The 20,950-nt window shown below is 40.9% G+C and overlaps 1 protein-coding gene across 2 annotated transcripts in view; it reads right to left on the bottom strand.

Moving 5' to 3' along the window:
• Nucleotides 1–1,281: 1,281 nt before the first annotated feature.
• The window catches only part of LOC148147553 (uncharacterized), a 36,798-nt gene continuing 17,129 nt past the window's right edge, over nt 1,282–20,950 (bottom strand). Inside the window, exons 3-5 of one of the 2 annotated variants that reach the window (XM_087995051.1) lie at nt 3,507–3,788; nt 2,602–2,728; nt 1,282–2,008 (exon numbers count right to left, since the gene is read on the bottom strand). In XM_087995051.1, coding sequence (XP_087851177.1) covers nt 1,934–2,008; nt 2,602–2,728; nt 3,507–3,788 — 484 coding nt within the window. In that variant the 3' untranslated portion in view covers nt 1,282–1,933. The other variant, XR_015759658.1, reaches the window with a different exon arrangement.

Below are 20,950 nucleotides of genomic sequence, written 5' to 3'. Positions count from 1 at the left end.
GTTTCTTTTTCTGCTTTATCTTGCTCTTTATAATTCTAGATAACTAGAGTTCTAGATTTGGCAGGTTATCACCAGGTAACCCATCAGCCTTGCAAAATTAACTTACCCCAATTTACAACTGTTAATCTCTGTTCTATACTTGCCCCTTTTTTCACACAGAAATGTTAAATCTAATTATATTATATTGCCAACTGCTACTTCGTCCACTTGCCCAGCTTAATTAGCAAAAAAAATCTAAAATTATGTTCCCTCTCATTGGACTTAAGTACTGGCTACAAAATGTTCTTTTGTATATAGCTCAAGAATTTTATGCCTTCTGTACTTTTCATGCTTTTCATATCTCAGATGCTATTAGGATCCAGGTGGTATCTCCCTAATACAGTACCCTCTGGCCTAGCAACTTCTCTGGTCTGGCACTTTCAGTTTTCTGAAGAACCCACAATTTTTCTAGTTTCTAAAGAAGAAGCATTTTACAGTGCAGACTTCCAGACGTTTAACTGTAGTAAAGGCAGTTTGAAGTGCAGCAGGCAGAGTTTCCTTTTTAAACTGCTGTGAAAGCAGTTGCCAGCATTTAAGACCTGGTAGCTAGTGAAACTTTCCATCGCTGAACACCTGTCATAGTTGCTGGATTTCACCAATTAATAATTTGAAATGGCACAAGAGAAAGCATCACAGCACATACATGTGCCATTATCAATACAGCAAAAGGTTAAATTCAATTGAATTGAATTGAAAATAGGAAAGTAAAGACATCATATGAAAACATATTGGACTGTAAAATCAAGGAAAAGCCAAAGGTGTTTTATTGGTTCATTAAAAGCAAAAAGGCAACTAAGGAAAGAGTAAAGCAAGTGAAGTACATCTGGGCCAGGAGGTCCAGGTTAAGTCCTTCCTGCTTCGAAATGCATAATAACATCTTTGATTAGAAAATGGTTGATTAGAAAATATCTATTTCACGTTTGGATGCAGAAGATGTCGTCAAGGTTCTTACTGAATACTTCGTCTTCACAAAGGAGATGGATGATGCAGACATTCTAGGAGTATGAAAGATTAGATGCAACAAGTATAATGTAAGTAGTAGTAATGTAGGAATGACTTTCTTGAAGATGGGTTATTCATGACTGCAATACTTTGTGCATTGTAGCACTTCTATTATTATAACACAATCTATGCAGTGTCCCTAGTGAAAAAAGAAGTGCAGGTAATAAAATAAGCAGCAGCCAACGCTTTTAGCAAACGCGTTCAGCTTGCCAAAAAATTGAACATCTGGATTGAGCAAAGATGTTTTATTTCAGAGCAAGAGGTTACATCTGTTTACATGATACAAGAGACAATTGTCAAAGAAAACAAATGCATTAGACAAACCAAACTGCAAAAATAGTTCAAGAAGAAAGACCAGGAGAGGGATTAAAAGCCCTCTTGTGCTTGTATTAGGTCAAAAACTCCACAGTTGAATAGTATGCAAGGGTCACCACCGAAGGTCTGCACAAGGGAAGTGTCTTCATATGAATTTAAGAAAAGAGGCAGAGGTGGGAAATTAATTAAAGTCTCAGGAACATTGTGACAGGTGTTAAACAAATGTTTTAAAAACTTTTGGACTGACCCTATCACACAACTTCCCATGGTCCTGCCAATCTTCTGGCCCAGGAAATTCACACTCTCAAAGCTGCCAGCTTAGAGAGATGCAACCTGAATTTGCATTATAAAACATTACATCAACATGAGTTAATTCTTGAGTTATGCAGTTATGGAGGACTGAAAATTTCCTATTAGTGCAATGAAAGGTGAAAAACCAGCCTTGTTTGGAGGATACTAGGTAGCAACACTCAAATTAAATTGCAACAAGTTGTTCGTATGTTGGAGCAAAATTGACAAGGCAAGACGTCACGATTCAAAAACAGTGTAAAATTTTCAATGAAATTGGCAATCCAGTTTAAGAGTGAAAGGCTAACACAAGTTTAGAGGAACCGAAGACCAATTCGTTGCAGGTTGCATTCAGTACCATGTGCTGTAAGAGAGAGAGAATGGAACAAGAACTTTAAAGATTTGTAACTGAGGACGTTGGATAGGTTTATCAGATATACAGAGCAGCTGTTGGAAAATTTCCCAGTTTGATTATCCGTTTCCTGACAAACTTGCCTCAAAAGGTGTGATTTTTGTTCTGGAGTTTGAGGGGTGTTGGTGGGCGTGGGAACTGGATTCACACGCCTCAGGAACAGTTCCAAGGTGACCGCAAAAGATGCTGAGTAGGGCAGTAGACAGTAAAAGGCCCATCCTTTTTGCAAAACATAATGAGAGAATGGAATATGGATCTGGGACTTCACAAATTGAGGCATTGGGTACATTGTATTTTTATAAAGCCCTGATTAGGCCACAACTAGAGTTGCACTCCGTTGTGGTCACCATACTACTTTATTCTTACCCAACCTCAGTATTACATGTGCCCCTGTATATGAATAAATATACTCAATTAATGGCCACCACAATTTCCTTCACCTTAAATAAAATATTAACAAACTTAACAATGTCATCAACCAGACTTAAATGCAATGGCATCTCATATTCTTCATGCCAATTCATAGAACTTCCATGTCTACTCACCCAGTAGGCACTACATTCTTGTAGTTCTGCAAGCTTGTTTTCTTCAAGCATACATCCAATTTTCTTTTGAAATCTTAAAGCAAAGGATGCTTCCACAATCCTCAGATTTGGAGATGCCGGTGTTGGACTGGGATGTACAAAGTTAAAAATCACACAACACCAGGTTATAGTCCAATAGGTTTAATTGGAAGCACACTAGCTTTCGGAGCGTCGCTCCTTCATCAGGTGGTAGTGGAGGGCTCAGTCCTAACACACAGAATTTATAGCAAAAATTTACAGTGTGATGTAACTGAAATTATACATTGAAAAATTGATTGTCTGTTAAGCCTTTCATCTGTTAGAATACAGTGATAGTTTCACTTCTTTCATGTGTGAATCAAAAAACCTTTTTTTTAAAAATTGCATTCTCGGGTTAGCTGTTAACAATGGCGATAGCTAGACAATATGTTGAAGGTGTTGGCCCCCTGTGTTCTCTGTCTATGCCATGATGTTTAGATTGATTCTAATCTAAAAAGTGAGATAATGGAGTTTTACATAAATTCATGCAGTTTTTGAGCTCAGAGTTCTACATGAATGCATGCAGTTTTTGAGCAAAGTACAATGTAACCCTGCAAGTACAAATTCACCCCACAAAATATATGTGTGCATGTGGGTCTTTGTCTGTCTGTGTGTGTGTGTCTGTCTGGGTTGGGGTTGTGAGTGTGAGAAAGTGTATGTGTGTGTGTAGTGAGTGCAGAGTGTCTTAAGTCTGTGAGGAGGTGCATGTGTGAGTGTGGGAGTGTGTGTGTCTATAAGGGTGTGTGGGTGTCTGTGTATATGTGTGTCCATGCGTATAGGAGTGCCTCTGTGTGTGTGTGTTTGTGTAGGATTATCTGTGTGTGTGTGTATAGTGCAATGGTGATCACCTGTAATGTGACATGAACCCAAGGTTCTGGTTGAGGCCCTCCCTATGGGTACCGAACTTAGCTATCAGCCTCTGCTCAGCCACTTTTCTCTGCTGCCTGTCCTGAAGTCCACCTTGGAGGATGGTCACCCGATGGTCCGAGGCTGAATGTCCTGGACCACTGAAGTGTTCCCCAACTGGGAGGGAACCCTCCTGTCTGTTGATTGTTGTGCAGTGCCCATTCATCCATTGTTGTAGCCTTTGCTTGGTTTCCCCAATGTACCATGCCTCCGGGCATCCTTGCCTGCAACATATAAGATAGACAATGTTGGCTGAGTCATATGTGCCATGTGCATCCCACCATCAAACCCACCATGGACTACTCTCGACTATCTGTCTCATTCTTGGACGTATGCGTCTCCATCAAGGATGGACACCTCAGCACCACACTCTACCACAAACCCACAGACAACCTCACAATGCTACACTTCTCCAGCTTCCACCAATAACATATTAAAACAGCCATCCTCTATGAACAAGCCCTACGCATACATCAGATTTGCTCAGATGAGGAGGAAGGTGACAGACACCTGGAAGTACTGAGGGATACCCTGACAAGAACAGATACAATGCCCAACTCATCGACCTCCAGTTCCAACGTGCCACAGCAAGGAACTGTAATGACCTCCTCAGGAGACAGACACGTGCTGCAACTGACAGGGTACCCTTCGTTGTTCAGTATTTCCCAGGAGCTGAAAAATCACGCCATGTTCTTCGTGACCTGCAACACATTATCAATGAGGATGAGCACCTCGCTAAGACCTTCCCCACACCTCCACTACTTACCTTTAAACAACCACAAACAGACTCTGCACTCACTACACACACACATACACTTTCTCACACTCACAACCCCCAAGCCAGACAGACACACACACAGACAGACAAAGACCCACATGCACACATATATTTTGTGGGGTGAATTTGTACTTGCAGGATTACATTGTACTTTGCTCAAAAACTGCATGAATTCATGTAAAACTCCGTTATCTCACTTTTTAGATTAGAATCAATCTAAACATCATGGCATAGACAGAGAACACAGGGGGCCAACACCTTCAACATATTGTCTAGCTATCACCATTGTTAACAGCTAACCCGAGAATGCAATTTTTAAAAAAAGATTATGTGATTTACACATGAAAGAAGTGAAACTATCACTGTATTCTAACAGATGAAAGGCTTAACAGACAATCGATTTTTCAATGTATAATTTCAGTTACATCACACTGCAAATTTTTGCTAAAAATTCTGTGTGTTAGGACTGAGCCCTCCACTACCATCTGATGAAGGAGCGACGCTCCGAAAGCTAGTGTGCTTCCAATTTAACCTGTTGGACTATAACCTGGTGTTGTGTGATTTTTAATGATCCTCAGAGGAAGCGCATCCTAGATAATTACCACTCACTCTGTTAAAACATCCTTTCTCAGAACCACCCTGCATCTTTTGCTAAAAAAACATTGCCCTTACTTGAGCCATCAGCTAATGGGAAAGGCTTTTCCTTGTCTATCTTATTAATTCTGTCATAACCTTATACTTCTCTATTACATCTCCGTATGTTTCCTATGTTTCAAGGAACATTACAAGCCTCTGCAACTGAATTTGAGAGAGAGAATTTCCCATCCCTAAAACTATTCTGCTAAATCTTCACTACACCCTTACAACCACTATCACATCCTTCATAGAGTATGTGACCAGAACCAAATGCAATTCCAGTGGCCAAAGCAGGGCTTTAACATGTATGCAAGTTTTTGAGGCCCCAGATCCTGTATGCTTTTCTAATCACTCACATAATATGTGCTGCCACTTTCAAAGATCTACTATTAATGTAATATTTGCAGAAATGTTATTTTTTAAAAATTTATTGTGAGGAAGAAAGTTAATTTTATATTTAGACAGTCTAAATGCTTTAGTTGTTTTGTTTTGCAGTCAGAAGTAACATTGTTCACTATCAACCAATTATTTTGTTCAAATGTCTTCAGGTGAAGTAATGTGGCTTTCCTTGTATTGAGTTTCTTTCAATGATGATTTTCATATACCATTAAAACCCATCAGAAACATACTACTTAATTAATAACACTATTGTAGCAGTGCTGTCATCCTTGAATTTACCTGTATTCATGGCCCAGAACTGAAACACATTGGGTTCAAAGAATTAGCATCATTTACGTAATTGCCAATGTTTACACTTCACAATGCATTGTATGAAACAGAAAATGAAGCACTTCAAAGTGACAGTTTTATAAACAGGTTGTCATCAGTTATGCAGAGATTTTGCAAGACACAGAAGTGATTTTTAAGAGGACTTAAAAGATTCTGCAGAAAAGTTCTGTTCATGACAAGATCCTAAAAGTGTGAATTTGTCCTCAGTGAAATATGACAGAAAATGCCTGCCTAAAATTTACAATCACAATCTCTTGGAGATGCTTGTTCTGCAGTTGTCCTGATTTTTCAACTGAGGGGTAAGTGACAGGAAATGAAAAAGTACTTCTACCAGCTCCCCACTGATTACTGGGATTTATAATGCCAATAGTCATGTCAGACATTGAATAAATCCACTGAGATATAAGGAGGTCTATTCAAACTGAGCTGTAACAACAAGATGATTGTAATATTTTTCAGTATTTTTCATGCTGTAGTACTGCACAGTACAAGTAAAACCTGTAAGTTGCTGGAAATTGAACATGCTAAAGGTCAGGAAAAGACCATTTCAAGCTTAAATATTTCTTCCCTGGCCACAAAGGAGCCACTTGATTTTTGTAATTTTTGTTCACTGATAGTTCAGCTGCTGTTTATTGCCTAAGTGATATTTCATGATGCAAGTGATTAAAGACAGTTCTGCAGCATTATTTCTTGATCAGCGTTGCTTTTAAGGATAGTTCACAGATAGTGAATTTACCCTGATTCAAAGATGCAAGTGTGACCAATGTTGCGAAGTTGGTGTGTATAAAATTGTAAAATGGAGGAAAGCATTGTGTGAGCTCTTTAAAAGATCATTTTTACGGTACGTAGAATTACAATGAATGTCTGAACAGCAATTTAAAGTCCAGGTGCACAGAGGGAGGGGTTCCAGTTTTTGGATAACTGGGGTTCTTTCTGGGGACGGTGGGACCTCTATAAACAGGATGGTCTACACCTGAACCTGAGGGGAACCAGTATCCTTGGGGGGAGGTTTGCTAGTGCTCTTGGGGGGGGTTTAAACTAACTCGGCAGGGGCATGGGAACCCAGATTGTAGCTTCAGGGTGCAGGGCCTGGAGTGTAGGGAGGTGAGGAACATGGCATCAATTTCCAAGGAGGGTGCCTGTAAACAGGGAAGTGGCTTGAAGTGTGTATACTTCAATGCAAGAAGTATACGAAATAAGGTAGGTGAACTTGCAGCGTGGGTTGGTACCTGGGACTTCGATGTTGTGGCTATTACGGAGACATGGCTAGAACAGGGACAGGATTGGCTGTTGCAGGTTCCGGGATTTAAATGTTTTAGTAGGGTCAGAGGTGGGGGTAAAAGAGGGGGAGGTGTGGCATTGCTTGTCAAAGATAGTATTACAGCGGTGGAAAGGACGATGGATGAGGACTTGCCATCTGAGGTAGTTTGGGCTGAGGTTAGGAATAGGAAAGGTGAGGTCACCCTGTTAGGAGTCTTTTACAGGCCTCCTAATAGTCCTAGAATCATTGAAGAAAGGATTGGGAAGATGATTCAGGAGATGAGTGACAGTAATAGGGTGGTTGTTATGGGGGACTTTAACTTTCCTGATATTGATTGGGAAAGCTATAGCTCAAGTTCGTTAGATGGGTCAGTGTTTGTTCAATGTGTGCAGGAGAGTTTCCTGACACAATATGTAGACAGGCCAACAAGAGGTGAGGCCATACTGGATTTGGTTCTGGGTAACGAACCAGGCCAGGTGTTAGAATTAAAGGTAGGTGAGCACTTTGGGGATAGTGACCATAATTCGGTGATTTTTACACTCGTGATGGAGAGGGATAAGTGTGTACTACAGGGCAAGAGTTATAGTTGGGGTAAGGGAAATTATGATGCGGTGAGGCATGACTTAGGATGTGTGGCTTGGAAAAGTAGACTCCAAGGCAAGAGTGTAAAGGATATGTGGAACTTGTTCAAGGGGCAACTATTGAGTGTCCTTGATAATTATGTACCTGTCAGGCAGGAAGGAAAGGGTCGTGCGAGGGAGCCGTGGTTTAATAAGGAATTGGAATCCCTTGTTAAATGGAAGAGGGCGGCCTATCTCAAGATGAGACGTGAAGGTTCAATTGGGGCGATTGAGAGTTATAGGGTAGCCAGGAAGGACCTGAAGAGAGAGCTAAAAGCAGCAAGGAGGGGACATGAAAGGTCCTTAGTCGATAGGATTAGGGAAAACCCTAAGGCTTTCTATAGGTATGTTAGGAATAAAAGAATGACTAGGGTAGGAATAGGTCCAGTCAAGGATAGTAGTGAGAAGTTGCGTGTGGAGGCGGAAGAGATTGGGGAGACACTGAATGAATACTTTTCTTCAGTATTTACTCAGGAACAGGGCATTGTTGTGGATGAGAATACTGAGTCACAAATAAGTAGAATGGATGGCTTTGAGGTATGTAGAGAAGAGGTGTTGGAAATCCTGGAAAAGGTGAAAATTGATAAGTCCCCTGGGCCTGATGGCATTTATCCTAGGATTCTCTGGGAAGCAAGGGAGGAGATTGCAGAGCCATTGGCCTTGATTTTTATGTCCTCTTTGTCTACAGGAGTAGTCCCAGAAGACTGGAGGATAGCAAATGTGGTTCCCTTGTTCAAAAAGGGGAGTAGGGATAGCCCTAGTAACTATAGGCCGGTGAGTCTCACTTCTGTTGTGGGCAAAGTCTTAGAGAGAATTGTAAGGGATAGGATTTATGCACATCTGGATAGGAATAATGTGATCAAGGATAGTCAGCATGGTTTTGTGAAGGGCAAGTCGTGCCTCACAAACCTTATTGAATTCTTTGAAAAGGTGACGAAGGAGGTTGATGAGGGGAAAGCGGTAGATGTGGTATATATGGATTTTAGTAAGGCGTTTGATAAGGTTCCCCATGGTAGGCTACTGCAGAAAATACGGAGATATGGCATTGAGGGTGAATTGGAGGTTTGGATTAGGAATTGGCTGGATGGAAGAAGACAGAGGGTAGTAGTTGATGGCAAAGTTTCTTCATGGAGTGCCGTCACTAGCGGTGTTCCGCAAGGATCTGTTTTGGGACCATTGCTGTTTGTCATTTTTATAAATGACCTGGAAGAGGGGTTAGAAGGTTGGGTGAGCAAGTTTGCGGATGATACGAAAGTCGGAGGAGTTGTTGACAGTGAGGAAGCATGTGGCAGGTTACAGCAGGATATAGAGAAGCTGCAGAGCTGGGCAGAAAGGTGGCAGATGGAATTCAATGTAGCTAAGTGCGAGGTGATTCACTTTGGGAAGAATAACAAAAAGATGGGGTACTGGGCTAATGGTCGGATACTTGGTAGTGTGGATGAACAGAGGGATCTTGGTGTCCATGTACACAGATCTCTGAAAGTTGCCACCCAGGTAAATAGTGCGGTGAGGAAGGCATATGGCGTACTGGCTTTTATTGGTAGAGGAATTGAGTTCCGGAGTCCTGAGGTCATGATGCAGTTGTATAAGACTCTTGTACGGCCGCATCTGGAATACTGTGTGCAGTTTTGGTCGCCATACTATAGGAAGGATGTGGAGGCATTGGAACGGGTGCAGAGGAGGTTTACCAGGATGTTGCCTGGTATGGAAGGAAAATCGTATGAGGAAAGACTGAGGCACTTGGAGCTGTTTTCACTAGAGAAAAGAAGGTTTAGGGGTGACTTGATTGAGGTGTACAAGATGATTAGGGGGTTAGATAGGGTAGACAGTATGAACCTTTTCCCGCGTATGGAGTCGGGTATTACAAGGGGGCATAGCTTTAAATTAAGGGGGGGTAGATATAGGACTGATGTTAGGGGTAGGTTCTTCACTCAGCGAGTCGTTAGTTCATGGAATGCCCTGCCAGTAACAGTGGTGGACTCTCCCTCTTTATGGGCATTTAAGAGGGCATTGGATAGGTATATGGAGGATAGTGGGTTAGTGTAGTTTAGGTGGGCTTGGATCGGCGCAACATCGAGGGCCCAAGGGCCTGTACTGCGCTGTATTCTTCTATTCTATTCTATGAGAGTGCCGGAATTGAAACATTGTGTATCAAATAGTCAAGCAGCATTTTTACCAAGCCAAATCTTTTTAAATTTAGCCAATCAATTTAAATCAGACCTTCGATATTAAAAACCAATTACATTTGGATTAGATTAGATTAGATTCCCTACAGTATGGAAATTTAAATCTGATGGTTTTGACTACTTAGTACCAATCCAATTGTAAAGAAATTAATAGGTCATCAAGGGTATAAAAGATGAGGACACTTGTAAAATTTGTGAGAGCAAATTGCCATCTGAAGAGATAATAGCTCTCAGAGAAAGTACCATCTAATCAATAATGGTATTGCAGCACTCTTAGCTAATATTCCAGAGAGCAGAATTCAGAGAGAGAACATTCCTGACACAAGAATTCGAAGAAGAGAAGCGTTCCTGGGACAAGAATTCGAAAGAATATCAGTGGAGAGCACGAGGACCATTCCAGAAGCTGTATCCTATTTGTAATTTTAAGAGACTAAATTCTATTGGTTTTGTTACATAAGTGGGACTTGTGTTTTATTGGAACAGCATACCATTAGGATTTTGTTTATTCAGGAATAGTTAGCAGTTAGAGGGGAATTGTTCAGTTTGTTAGTAGTTCTGTTCATTTGTTCAGTGTTGGAATTAGATAAATAAATTGTTACTTGGTGATTATAAAGGGAGTGAAAGGATTTCATTTCAGTTATTCACTCCTTTATAACAGATTGGGGGGGGGGGGGTGGTGAGAGATAGGCTATACCACTTTTCACCCTTCTTTAACAGATTATAAGACAAGACAGGCCTCTCTGGGTGTTTCGGTTTTAGTTATCGGATGGGGTGCATGTGTGTGGTGGGGTGGGAGTGTGTGAGGGGCGAGGGGTGTAATGGGGCGGGTCCGCTTTTATAACACCAATATCACCAGGATCAAAACTATGAGACTGTGTATAAGAAACATTATTTTTTTCCATTGACCCCCATCTAAATATTTGGCCCTGTAGCCTTCACTCTTCCTCCTTCCCCCACACACAAATAACCATAAAACATCACTAAACATTGTGTCATAGGTTGGCAAGGCCAATTAATAAAAAAACAAACCATGTACTAGGCTTTATTTCTCGGGTGGAAAAATGCTAAAACTGTAGCCAACTTTGGCTGGACCCCATCATGCAGTTCTGGTTACCATGTTATGAAAAGGATATATAGAAGCACAGAAGAGGAACAAAGGTCATTCACAAAGATGAAACCAGAAATGCACAGGAATACATATCAGGAAAGGATTAACAGACTGCGTTTCTTCCCATGGAAAAAAAAGACTGAGGGGCCTAACAGGAGTCTTTAAAATGATGAAAGAATTTGATAGAGTGAACACATAAAGAATACTTTCTATTGTGGAGAAGATCTAGGTACATGCCTTAGATATAAGATAGTCAACAAGAAATACAGTGGACAATTCAGATGAAACCTCTTTACCCAGAGTGGCGAGAATACGAAATTCTCTATCATAGGGAGTGATTGAAGCAGATAGCATAGATGCATTTTAAGAGATGTTAGACAAAAAATTGGGGGAGAATGGAATGGAGGATTGGATTTGTTGATTAGGTGATCGGAAATAGGAGGATCTCAAATGAAGCATGAATGCTGAAATGGATAGCTTGAGATGAATGGCCTGCTTCTGTGCAGTGTATCCTATGTAATGCTATGTATTCCTCTGTAGTGCCTACAATTAAGGCACTTTTCTTTCCCAAATAATCAAGATTGATAGAGACAATGAAACTGAAATTTCACTATGTCCTTGGGTCTGGACACTGAACTAATTCAACTTTTACACATCAAGAGAAATGATAAATACTGGCTGTAGAAAAATAGGCTTCAAGACTTTTCAGGGAAGACAAAAGGGCGGTGGGGAGGTAAATCAGAGTAGGAATAGCAATTCTCAACCTTCCACCAAAACACTAGTACTGTTCAATTCAAACTGAAAGAATGGGGTAGCACGGTGTCTCAGGGGTTAGCACTGCTGCCTTAGTGCCTGCGAACCGGGTTTGATTCCAGCCTCAAATAACTGTGTGGACTTTGCACATTCTCCCTGTGTCTGCTTTGGGTTTCCTTTGGGTGTTCCGGTTTCCTCCCACAGTCCAAGGATAAGCAGGTTAGGTGAATTGGCCATGCTAAATTGCCCCTAGTGTTCAGGGATGTGTAGGTTACATGCATTAATCAGGGGAAACATCAAGTAATAGAGTAGGGGAATGGGTCTGGGTGGGATACTCTTCGCAGGGTCGATGTGAACTTGTTAGGCCAAATGACCTGTTTCCGCACTGAGATTCTATGAATGGAATTAACATGGTCAGGCATGCTAAAAACTTTACAGATGAGAATTATAGAAAGCAACTGAGCAGGTGATTGCTACAACCATTCTTTCAGAATTCACAGACAACATGAGAGAGAGCAAATTGTGGAGGAATATTACAAATGATCATCTTGTTATTACCACTCAGTTAGAGTACATCCACTTGTACTTTGATGAGCATTTCAATGTGCAACATAACTGTTGGCATCACATCTCAGTGATCACGGTGGAGCTTGTGGAATGATTTTGTCACTCCAACCTTTCCCCCTCAATAGTATTGAAGAAAGAAAATGAGCAGAACTTGGTGAATGATCCTCCAATGATTTTCCTATCAAAAAAAAACTTAGGAAAGTTAGGCACCATTTTTATACTGGAATTACATTAGAATTGTGGAACAGATTGCCATCTACAGAAGCAAAATGGGAAAACCTTTGCAGGCTTTAAAAATGGACAAGTGTGATTCATAGTAGAAAGTGGATACAGGGCTATCAGTCTCAGAGGTGCTGAAAGGAAGCTCACTGAAGTCTTGAAAGAGTTTTTTTTTAGTGGTCTAGTGATCTTCTCATGCTTTAAATATTATTTTGTTATTACACAAGCTGCTATGTACAGTATACGTAATCCAAGAAAGGAGCTCACAGTTGTACAGAAATTGAAGAACATAATTATGTGATAGATGAAATTATGCACTGAGTGAGTGCACTGAAATTAAATTGCATACATTTTTAAATAATTTTACACACATTGTCCTGAATTTTGTCAGCCCTGAGGAATTCCCACTGTTGAGGCCAAAAGTGGGAGCCAACCTTCTTCGATGGGTGGCAAAATCCAGGGGCAGTATTTTACCAGCGGCAGAAACTTAAGACACTAATTGTGGGTGTAGTCAACCCAAGAGCCACCAGCTCAATCAGAAGGCTAGCACCCTAAACACTCTCAGGCTGCATTTTACCAAAACATGGCTGGGTGTCAGTTTTGGGAAGTTTCATGGAAGGTTTCTATCTCTGAGCTGTACCAGGTTATCTCTCACAATATCTCGCAGCATGTCTCATTGTGTGCACTGCTTCTTCTACGACACTGCGCTCAAGCTGTTGCAGTGGAGATATTTGGCACTGCCAGAACCACCCAAATTCCCAGCACTGACATCATATTTAAAGCCTAGCCATGCATTACGTGAAGAAATGCCAGCCGGGAGCTAACCTTCACAGTACATATAGTGCAGTGCACTAAATAGCAAGGCAAGACATAAGTACTGTGTTATTTTTCTCTGTCAACTGTTTCATTTTGCTTATTCTTGCCATGTTATTTTCAGGTGACTGGCTATTGCCCATTTGTGAAAGTCCATTAACAGAGGTCAGTGCTGAGGTTGTAATATTAGGGAGAGGCTCCTTCAATGTTGAGGCACCATCAAAGTTCAGGCAGGTTTAGTGGATTGGAGAGGTGGGAAGATCATAGAATACTCATGCTGCCATTACTAACAAGGTTAAAAATCATCATGGGTTATAGCCCAACAGATTTACTTGGAAGCAATAGCTTTCGGAGCACCTTTCTTTTATCAGGTGATTGTGGAGGTTAAGATCATGCTCACAGAGTTTATAGGCAAAGGAGTCCAGCGTTGTGGAGACGTGATACAGTAAACAATGTTAGATTAAAACTTTTTTTTGGAGACGTGATACAGTAAGCAATATTAGATTAAAACTTGTATTAATCTAAGATTGTTTACTGTATCACATCTCCATGACACTGGTCTCCTTTGCTATAAACTCTGTGAGCATGATCTTAACTTCCACAACCACCTGATGAAGGAGCAGCGCTCTGAAAGCTAGTGTTTCCAAATAAATCTATAACCTGGTGTTGTGTGATTTTTAATTTTGTCCACCCCAGTCCAACATCTGCACCTCCAAGTCATTATTAACAAGGGCACACTTCTGCAGCTACTCACCCCTCTGAAAGGCTGTCATGTTTTATCTGATGGTTTTCCCATTTGGCATAAGGCACTCCTGGGGTTGGGCAGTGGCCCTGAAATAGATTGTTAAGTGGCCTTGCCAGCAGGTGGCCACATTGCAGAGATTCCCACAACTGGTAATGTACAGAGGTAGTGAGGAAAGAAAGTTTTACTCCCAATACCATTCTCTGTCATGTCCCCATCCAGACTCCCAGCTCATCTCACATAGGTTCAAAGAATTTAGCCCATTCATTTGAAATTCACTTAGGAGTTCATGAGGATCACTGAAGAGATGTGGAATAATTTTTATCAGTCTAATTTAGATTAGCATTAAAGCAGGTCACTGTGGCTGCCATATATATAGCACTGCAGCAACTTGCCAAAGTTATTTCAATGGCAGACTTGCACATATCTTCCATCAACAAGATGGACAACAGCAGCAGTATCATGGGAACATGATCACCTTGAAGCCATTTTCCATCCTGACTTGGGTGTATATCATCACTCCATTGATATTGCTGAATCACTGCCCTGGAATTCAGTAACACATGACCATTGTGGATGTACCGTCATCAATAGAGTTGCAGGGGCTCACAGAGATGGTTCTCCATGACTTTTTGGTAAGTAAGGAATGGGCAATAAACACAGCCTTGCTACTTTTATATGCATACAGACACAAGGGCAAATATCGCAGGTAATAAAAAATGACAGAGTAACAATATTGGAATTATTTTAAAAGGAACTGGATACATCAGCTCCAGCAAATTGTAACATCCTTTGAATATATAAAATGGGCTTTTTTTCCAAGTCTGAAGGATCGCAACAAGTACAAATTTTTGTAATTAAACAAAGTGTAAGCAAATTAAAGGCAATGCCAATGTTAAAATTTAAGGTTCAATTATGCAGTAACTTGACTATTCCATCACAGAATGAAAAAACATATCTATCATTTCTTTCTTTATTTTCCAAATAATCCTCATTTCTTTTATTTCCTCTAAAATATTCAAATAGGTCTAATTTCATGGCAATTAATCTGATTTTAATCATATGTACTGTGTTTTAATTTGTTGTCATATGACTAAATGTTTTATATTATGCCTTACTGTCACTGCTGTCTCTGATACTTAAACCAGAATCTTATTTTTTTTTAAAAACTGATACTTTACAAATAACCTCTTTTTGGAGAGTCTGATTACCTCTTCTCCAAATCTCAAATGTGTACCAATTTTGAAAGCCAAAATTAGAATTCATAAAAATCTTGGCTGCAAAATTGATGTCAATAACCTTTGAAGGTTGTGCATAGCATAGTTCAAATCTGAGGAATGAAAACATTCCCAGAAAAGATGTGTCAATCCAGGATAGAGAAGTAACAAAATTCAATGTCCTGAAATTACACCCTGGGATATTAATAGATTGACTGTAACTCTATGCTAGTGGGTGGGTTTGAATTAGTTAAAATCTTGCCCAATTTTTTGTGTGAACATTTAAAGCTTTTATTTCAAACTTCTTCTTCAGTTACTTTAGCAGTTGTTTTCACACTTTTTTAAAAATTTGGGAATGTCTAATCCAAGATTGCAAACATTAGGGGCTGAAAAATCCTCCTTGTCACTCATTTTGTGAAAAAAGGGAGCTCCGCATTTCTAAGGGGAGATCCCAATCAAGTATCCTTAAGAAATGTAGAGGTGTACTTCCATTTTGACAGTTCACTCATAGCACAGAATTGTCAGGAGAATGCACACCATGCCCCCTGTCAGAACAGTCAGTGACCACATTCTGACATTTAAAGATTCAGGCAGCCACTTAGACAGCTGTTGTCAAACTCTAAGTATTTAGGGCAACTGTGAGGTTAAGGTGCCAGGGGCATATGGTATTAATGACTAATGTGCCAGGCTGCCCATTTGGTAGGGTGCCAGCTGGGTAGAGGTAGGATGCTGGATGGGAAAGGGTTAGGGTGCTACAAGCTGCAATCCCTGGGCAAGTGTACAATACAGTTGTGAAGTGGGGGCAGCAGGATTTACAAGGAAGGGGGCCATATAGTAAAATGTGGTGGGAACACTGTAATGTGGAAGGTAGGTTTATCTATGGTCAGACGCACCTTGGCCTTAAAAGGGGGCAAGGGCAGTGAATGACCACACCAGGTCTGGTTACCTCATATGCTAGTGGCTGGGTAGGAAAGGTAGGCACATCTAGATGGGTTTGTGGGCAGTTGGAGAAGTGTGAAGCCTGTAGGGTTAATAGTATGGACATTAGAAATGTGATGTGGATGTTCAGGCAAAGGCTGGAAATCACTAGCAAAGGGACACTCAATGCTACCTTTCATCGTGCCAGAAATTGAAAGTGTGCAATGGGAATGAAAATGGCTGTCAGTATATTCAGAGTAAGTTAGGTAAGTGACTTGACCTGTGAGAGATGAGATTGCAGCAAACATTGATCATGGGGCTTTTAAAGGAAAGAACATTAGTCACAGGTCCATACATTATACAGCACACAGGTTACCTGCTCCTTCGCCATCCTACAGCATTGCCTCTCTCTGTCTGCACCTCCCTGGCACAGCCAATGCTAGACAACTGTGTGACAGCTATACCTTGGCACACAGAGGGAGCCCAATATTAAGGTTGTTGAAGAAGAAAAGTGTTATTGGCATGATCCAATGCCATGTGCACAAATCACTTCCCTGATTCCTCTTGGTGCAGAAAGCTCTCAGCTCTTACGTGAGCCTTGTCTGTAGCTATGAAATGCTGCCAGGTGGTGTAAAGATGCATTGAGCACCTACACTGAGAGGTTCAAAAACACATGAAAGTTAACATTAGGAACGTTAATGCAGAAATCTAAGGTAGCATACTAGCCTTTTCCTCTTTCTCCCATTATGTTTAGTGTAGTCCTTGATTCTACAACTGGGGTCAGGGGAATATGTTGGGCACTGAAGCCAGATGGCATAGTCGAGTGACATGCCAAGGGTCCTCTTTCCAGAGGCAGGTTGATCCTCCTCAACTTATAGTTCCAAATGTCAAAGGGGGTTAGGTAGGGTGGAGGTGGAAGGCCTGACTGCTTCTGTCATTGAGAGAGACAGCAGAGATAATGTGACTATTGCTGTGGAATGAAGAGTAGTATTTACTCATTTGGCCAGACATGGATATTTCTGTATTCTGACAGGAGCAGTTTCAGGCATCCTGTGAGGGTCAGGATTTTCTGCTTGTAGCAGAGTGAGAAGCCTGATACTGGGCACATCTCCACTCACATGGGCTCCTTATGCCCTGTTGTGGGCTGTCTTCTCCCATAATGAACAAAAGGGGGTCAGTGAGTCAAATTAGTGTTACAACACTGGTGTTAGTGCAGGTGAATGTCGGGGAAAGGTGGTGAGCTGCCCTGAAGGACTGAGGAGGCATGCATACAGAGTCAGTGGAATGCTGGGGAGGGTAAACAAGACCAAGTGAGGCTAAGTGTTTCAGGAAGTAATGAGAGTGACCGAGCAGAAGGCTTGGTGGGAGATAGTTGCAATGACAGTGTGAGATGGCAGACAATAGAGTTTGGCGCTTGTTCTGATGAGCAGAGAAGCTCATTGACCTTTCTGCATTGCTGGTCATTTTGCCCCACCCACATGATAGCACTAACCAAGATGGCAACCTCAGACCAGACTGACAGGGCCATGGGTCTCATCCTCCTCTGCTGGTCTTCCAAGAAGAGGATACCTCTCCTGTGGACCTCTCTGTCCATCAAGAACTTCAGATCCTTGTTGGAGAAGGGGAACTGGGCACCGTGACATGCTTAGATTGTATCCTCAGCCAAGCAAGGAATCCTAGAAGTGCAAGTTCTCATTCAGTTGCAGAATAGGCCTTTAAAGATGACATGAGTAGAAGGAATACCAGTCTTTCAATAGCTATTTATTAAGCGGTGAATTGTTGCAAGGTCAACCTGTGGTAAGATAGGACAGAAATCAGATGTGAGAATCCATGGGAATTGGGGAGGGAATTTATGAGACAAGTTTGGTCAACTAAAGTGAAAAAACCTGTTAGGTCTCATGGTGAAAAGCCTTCCAAAAAGTTGAACACAATTCACTTTAAGCCAAAGAAAAACATAATATTTAGCCCCAGAGGTTTCCCCACCACTAATGTTAAACTGACTGATTTAATGATGAGACAATCTTTATAAACCTTTTTAGAATAAGGGCATAATGTTTGTAATTCTCCAACCTCTGGTACCACCCTGAATCTTGGAGAAGATTTAAAGATTATTGCCAGAGCATCTGCACTTCAATGTTCAATTATTTCAATTTCCTTGTATGCATCTCATCCAGCACGAGTGCCCTGTCAAATTTAATTACTGACAGTTTAAATAATACCTTGACCTTAACTAATTTAACTCCTTCTGATGGATGAGATTCTTCCTTTGTCGTCTTGGCCTGGACAGCACTTGCCCCTTAATTAAAGACCAATGCTAAATATTCATTTAACACCTCAGCCATTCTAAGCATAAAACCTCAAAAAGATATAGGTTGGTGGAATGGAGTGGCAGTGATATGTGAAGTGATGATTTCGGCATGAAAAAGAGAGAGAGAGAGAGAGAGAATATAAAATACAGGGTGCCATTCTACATTTAATGCAGATGCAGGGGACCTGCAGAGTTTATATGCATGCATCATTGACAGTGGGAGGACGAGAGTCATGGAATCATACAGCACAGAAACAGACCTAACTAGTTGAGATATTTAATCAAGCAGACAGCATGGGGCTTTGTCAGCAGGTGAATAGAGTACAAAAGCAAGCAAGTTACATTAAACATTGGTTTTACCTCAACTGAACTGAGGAGTCCAAATTGCAGGGCCATTCTTCGGTAAAGCTGTGAAGAACTGAAAGAAAGTACAAAAAGGATTGACGAGGATGTGTTAAAGGGATGAAGAATTTCAGTTACATCAAAACATTGGAAAAGTTGGGACTGTTCACCTTTGAGAAGACAAGATTGAGAGAGGTTTCATTCAGGTGTTCAAATCATGAGCGGTTTTTATAAAATAGAGGGAGAGAAACTGTTCCAGTTCCACAACAGTCAAGAATCCAAGGGCATAGATTGATGTTAATTGACAATATAGAAAGAGGGGCATGAGGAAAATATTTAGGATTATTTAAGATTAGAAATATTTGGTTTGAGAGCACAGTGGACGCAACATCAACTGATGTTTTTCAAATTGCTATTAGATGTTTATCTGCTAGCAGGTCTGTGGGGAAAGTCAGGGTCGTGATAGGAGTTGAACTATTGCTTCTGAGATTCAGCGAGCCATCACAAACACAACAGACTGAACAGCTTCCTTCTGTTCTGAAATTATTCAATACAAGTTAATCCTTTCTTAATTAGAAATCTTGGAACTAAGCAATACTCCAAAATTAGCAAATTTATTTTTTGAAAAAGGGGCAAAATTATTTAATGTATTGTAGAGGATGTTTAGTCGATCTGGGGTGGTGAATGTCAAAGTCTTATGACCATTGTTTTCAAGTTGTTGCTCAAATTACCAAGGTGTTCTGGACTCAAAATATTAACTTTGTTTTTCGTTCCATAGATACTGCCAAATCTACAGATTTGCTCCAGCATTCTCCATTTTTATTTCAGATTCTGGAAATGGGTTTGGATGAGAATATAGAAAGCGTGATTAGTAAGCTTGTGGACGACACCACAATTAGTGCATAGTTGAAGAAGGCTTTCTAAGATTACAATGGGATCTTGATCAAATGGGTTAATGAGTTGAAAAATGGGAGATGGAGTTCAATCTGGATAAATGTGAGGTATTGCATTTTGGTAGAACAAACAAGGATAGGGCTTATACAATTAATGGTGGGGCCTTGGGTAATTATGTAGAACAAAGGGGCCTAGGGGTCCAGGTACAGAATTGGGTCTGTTTCCATGCTGTACATCTCTATGACTCTATATAGACAGGGTGGTTAAAAAGGCAGTTAGCATGCTTGCCTTCACTGCTCAGTCCTTTGAATATAGGAATTTGGAAGGCATGCTGAGGTTGTACGGGACAGTTCCAGGAAGGATATTATTAAGCTAGAGAGGATTCAGAAGAGATTTACCAGGGTGCTGTTGTATATGTAAGATTTGAGTTATAAAGAAAGGCTGGGACTTTTTTCACTGGAGCATAGGTGATGGAGAGGCAACCTGATAGAAGTTTATAAAATAATGAGAATATAGATAGAGTTAATAGTAGATGTCTTTTCCCTAGGACGGGTGGGTGGGATACGTTCAAGACTAGGGGTCACATTTTTAAGATGAGAGGAGAGAGGTTGAAAAAAGACATAAAGATGGTTGTTCGGATGTAGAATGAACTTCTTGAGGAAGTGGGGAATATGGGTACGATTACATTTAAAAAACATTTAGATAGGTACATGAATAGGAAAGGTTTGGAGGGATATGGGGTAGGAGGAGGCAGGTGAGACTATTTAGTTTGGGATTATGTTCGGCATGGACTGGTTGGAGCAAAGAGTCTCCTTCCGTGCTGTATGACTCTTACGATCTGTAGTATTTTTTATCTCTGTTATACTGCAACAGTAAACATTTTACCACTAGAGGGAGCAGGTAACTTTCTTTGCTAAGATTATTAAATCAGAGTCGTAGAGTCATAGAGATGTACAGCAAAAGTCCTTCCTTTACTCAGGGAGAATTTTAGATCTGGGTCAGGAAGATGCATTCCAGGATCACCACAGGCACAAGGCATGAGGATTTTACATAAGCAGGCCAGTTAGTAACCAGAGAGCAGATTGGATACTCAGCTAAAGATTGTGCAAGAGGAATTGGCTTTGACAAGATGGGCCATATACACTGCCACCTCCCTATGCCCGTTCCCCCCCCATCACTCCTATGGTTTTATGGAATCGTCCAACTTCTAAGTGACTCAAAGACACTGCTTTGCACTTGCTTACAGATGGGCCAGGGAAACCGTGGCCACTTGCTGCATAAGCAGATGAGGAACA

The sequence above is a fragment of the Chiloscyllium plagiosum genome, unplaced genomic scaffold, assembly GCF_037043375.1.
Source record: "Chiloscyllium plagiosum isolate Xiang-an unplaced genomic scaffold, Cpla_swu_hap1 HiC_scaffold_16, whole genome shotgun sequence".
NCBI lineage: Eukaryota > Metazoa > Chordata > Chondrichthyes > Orectolobiformes > Hemiscylliidae > Chiloscyllium > Chiloscyllium plagiosum.
Note: the sequence above shows the minus strand (reverse complement) of the source record. Positions and strands in the feature narration are given on the sequence as shown.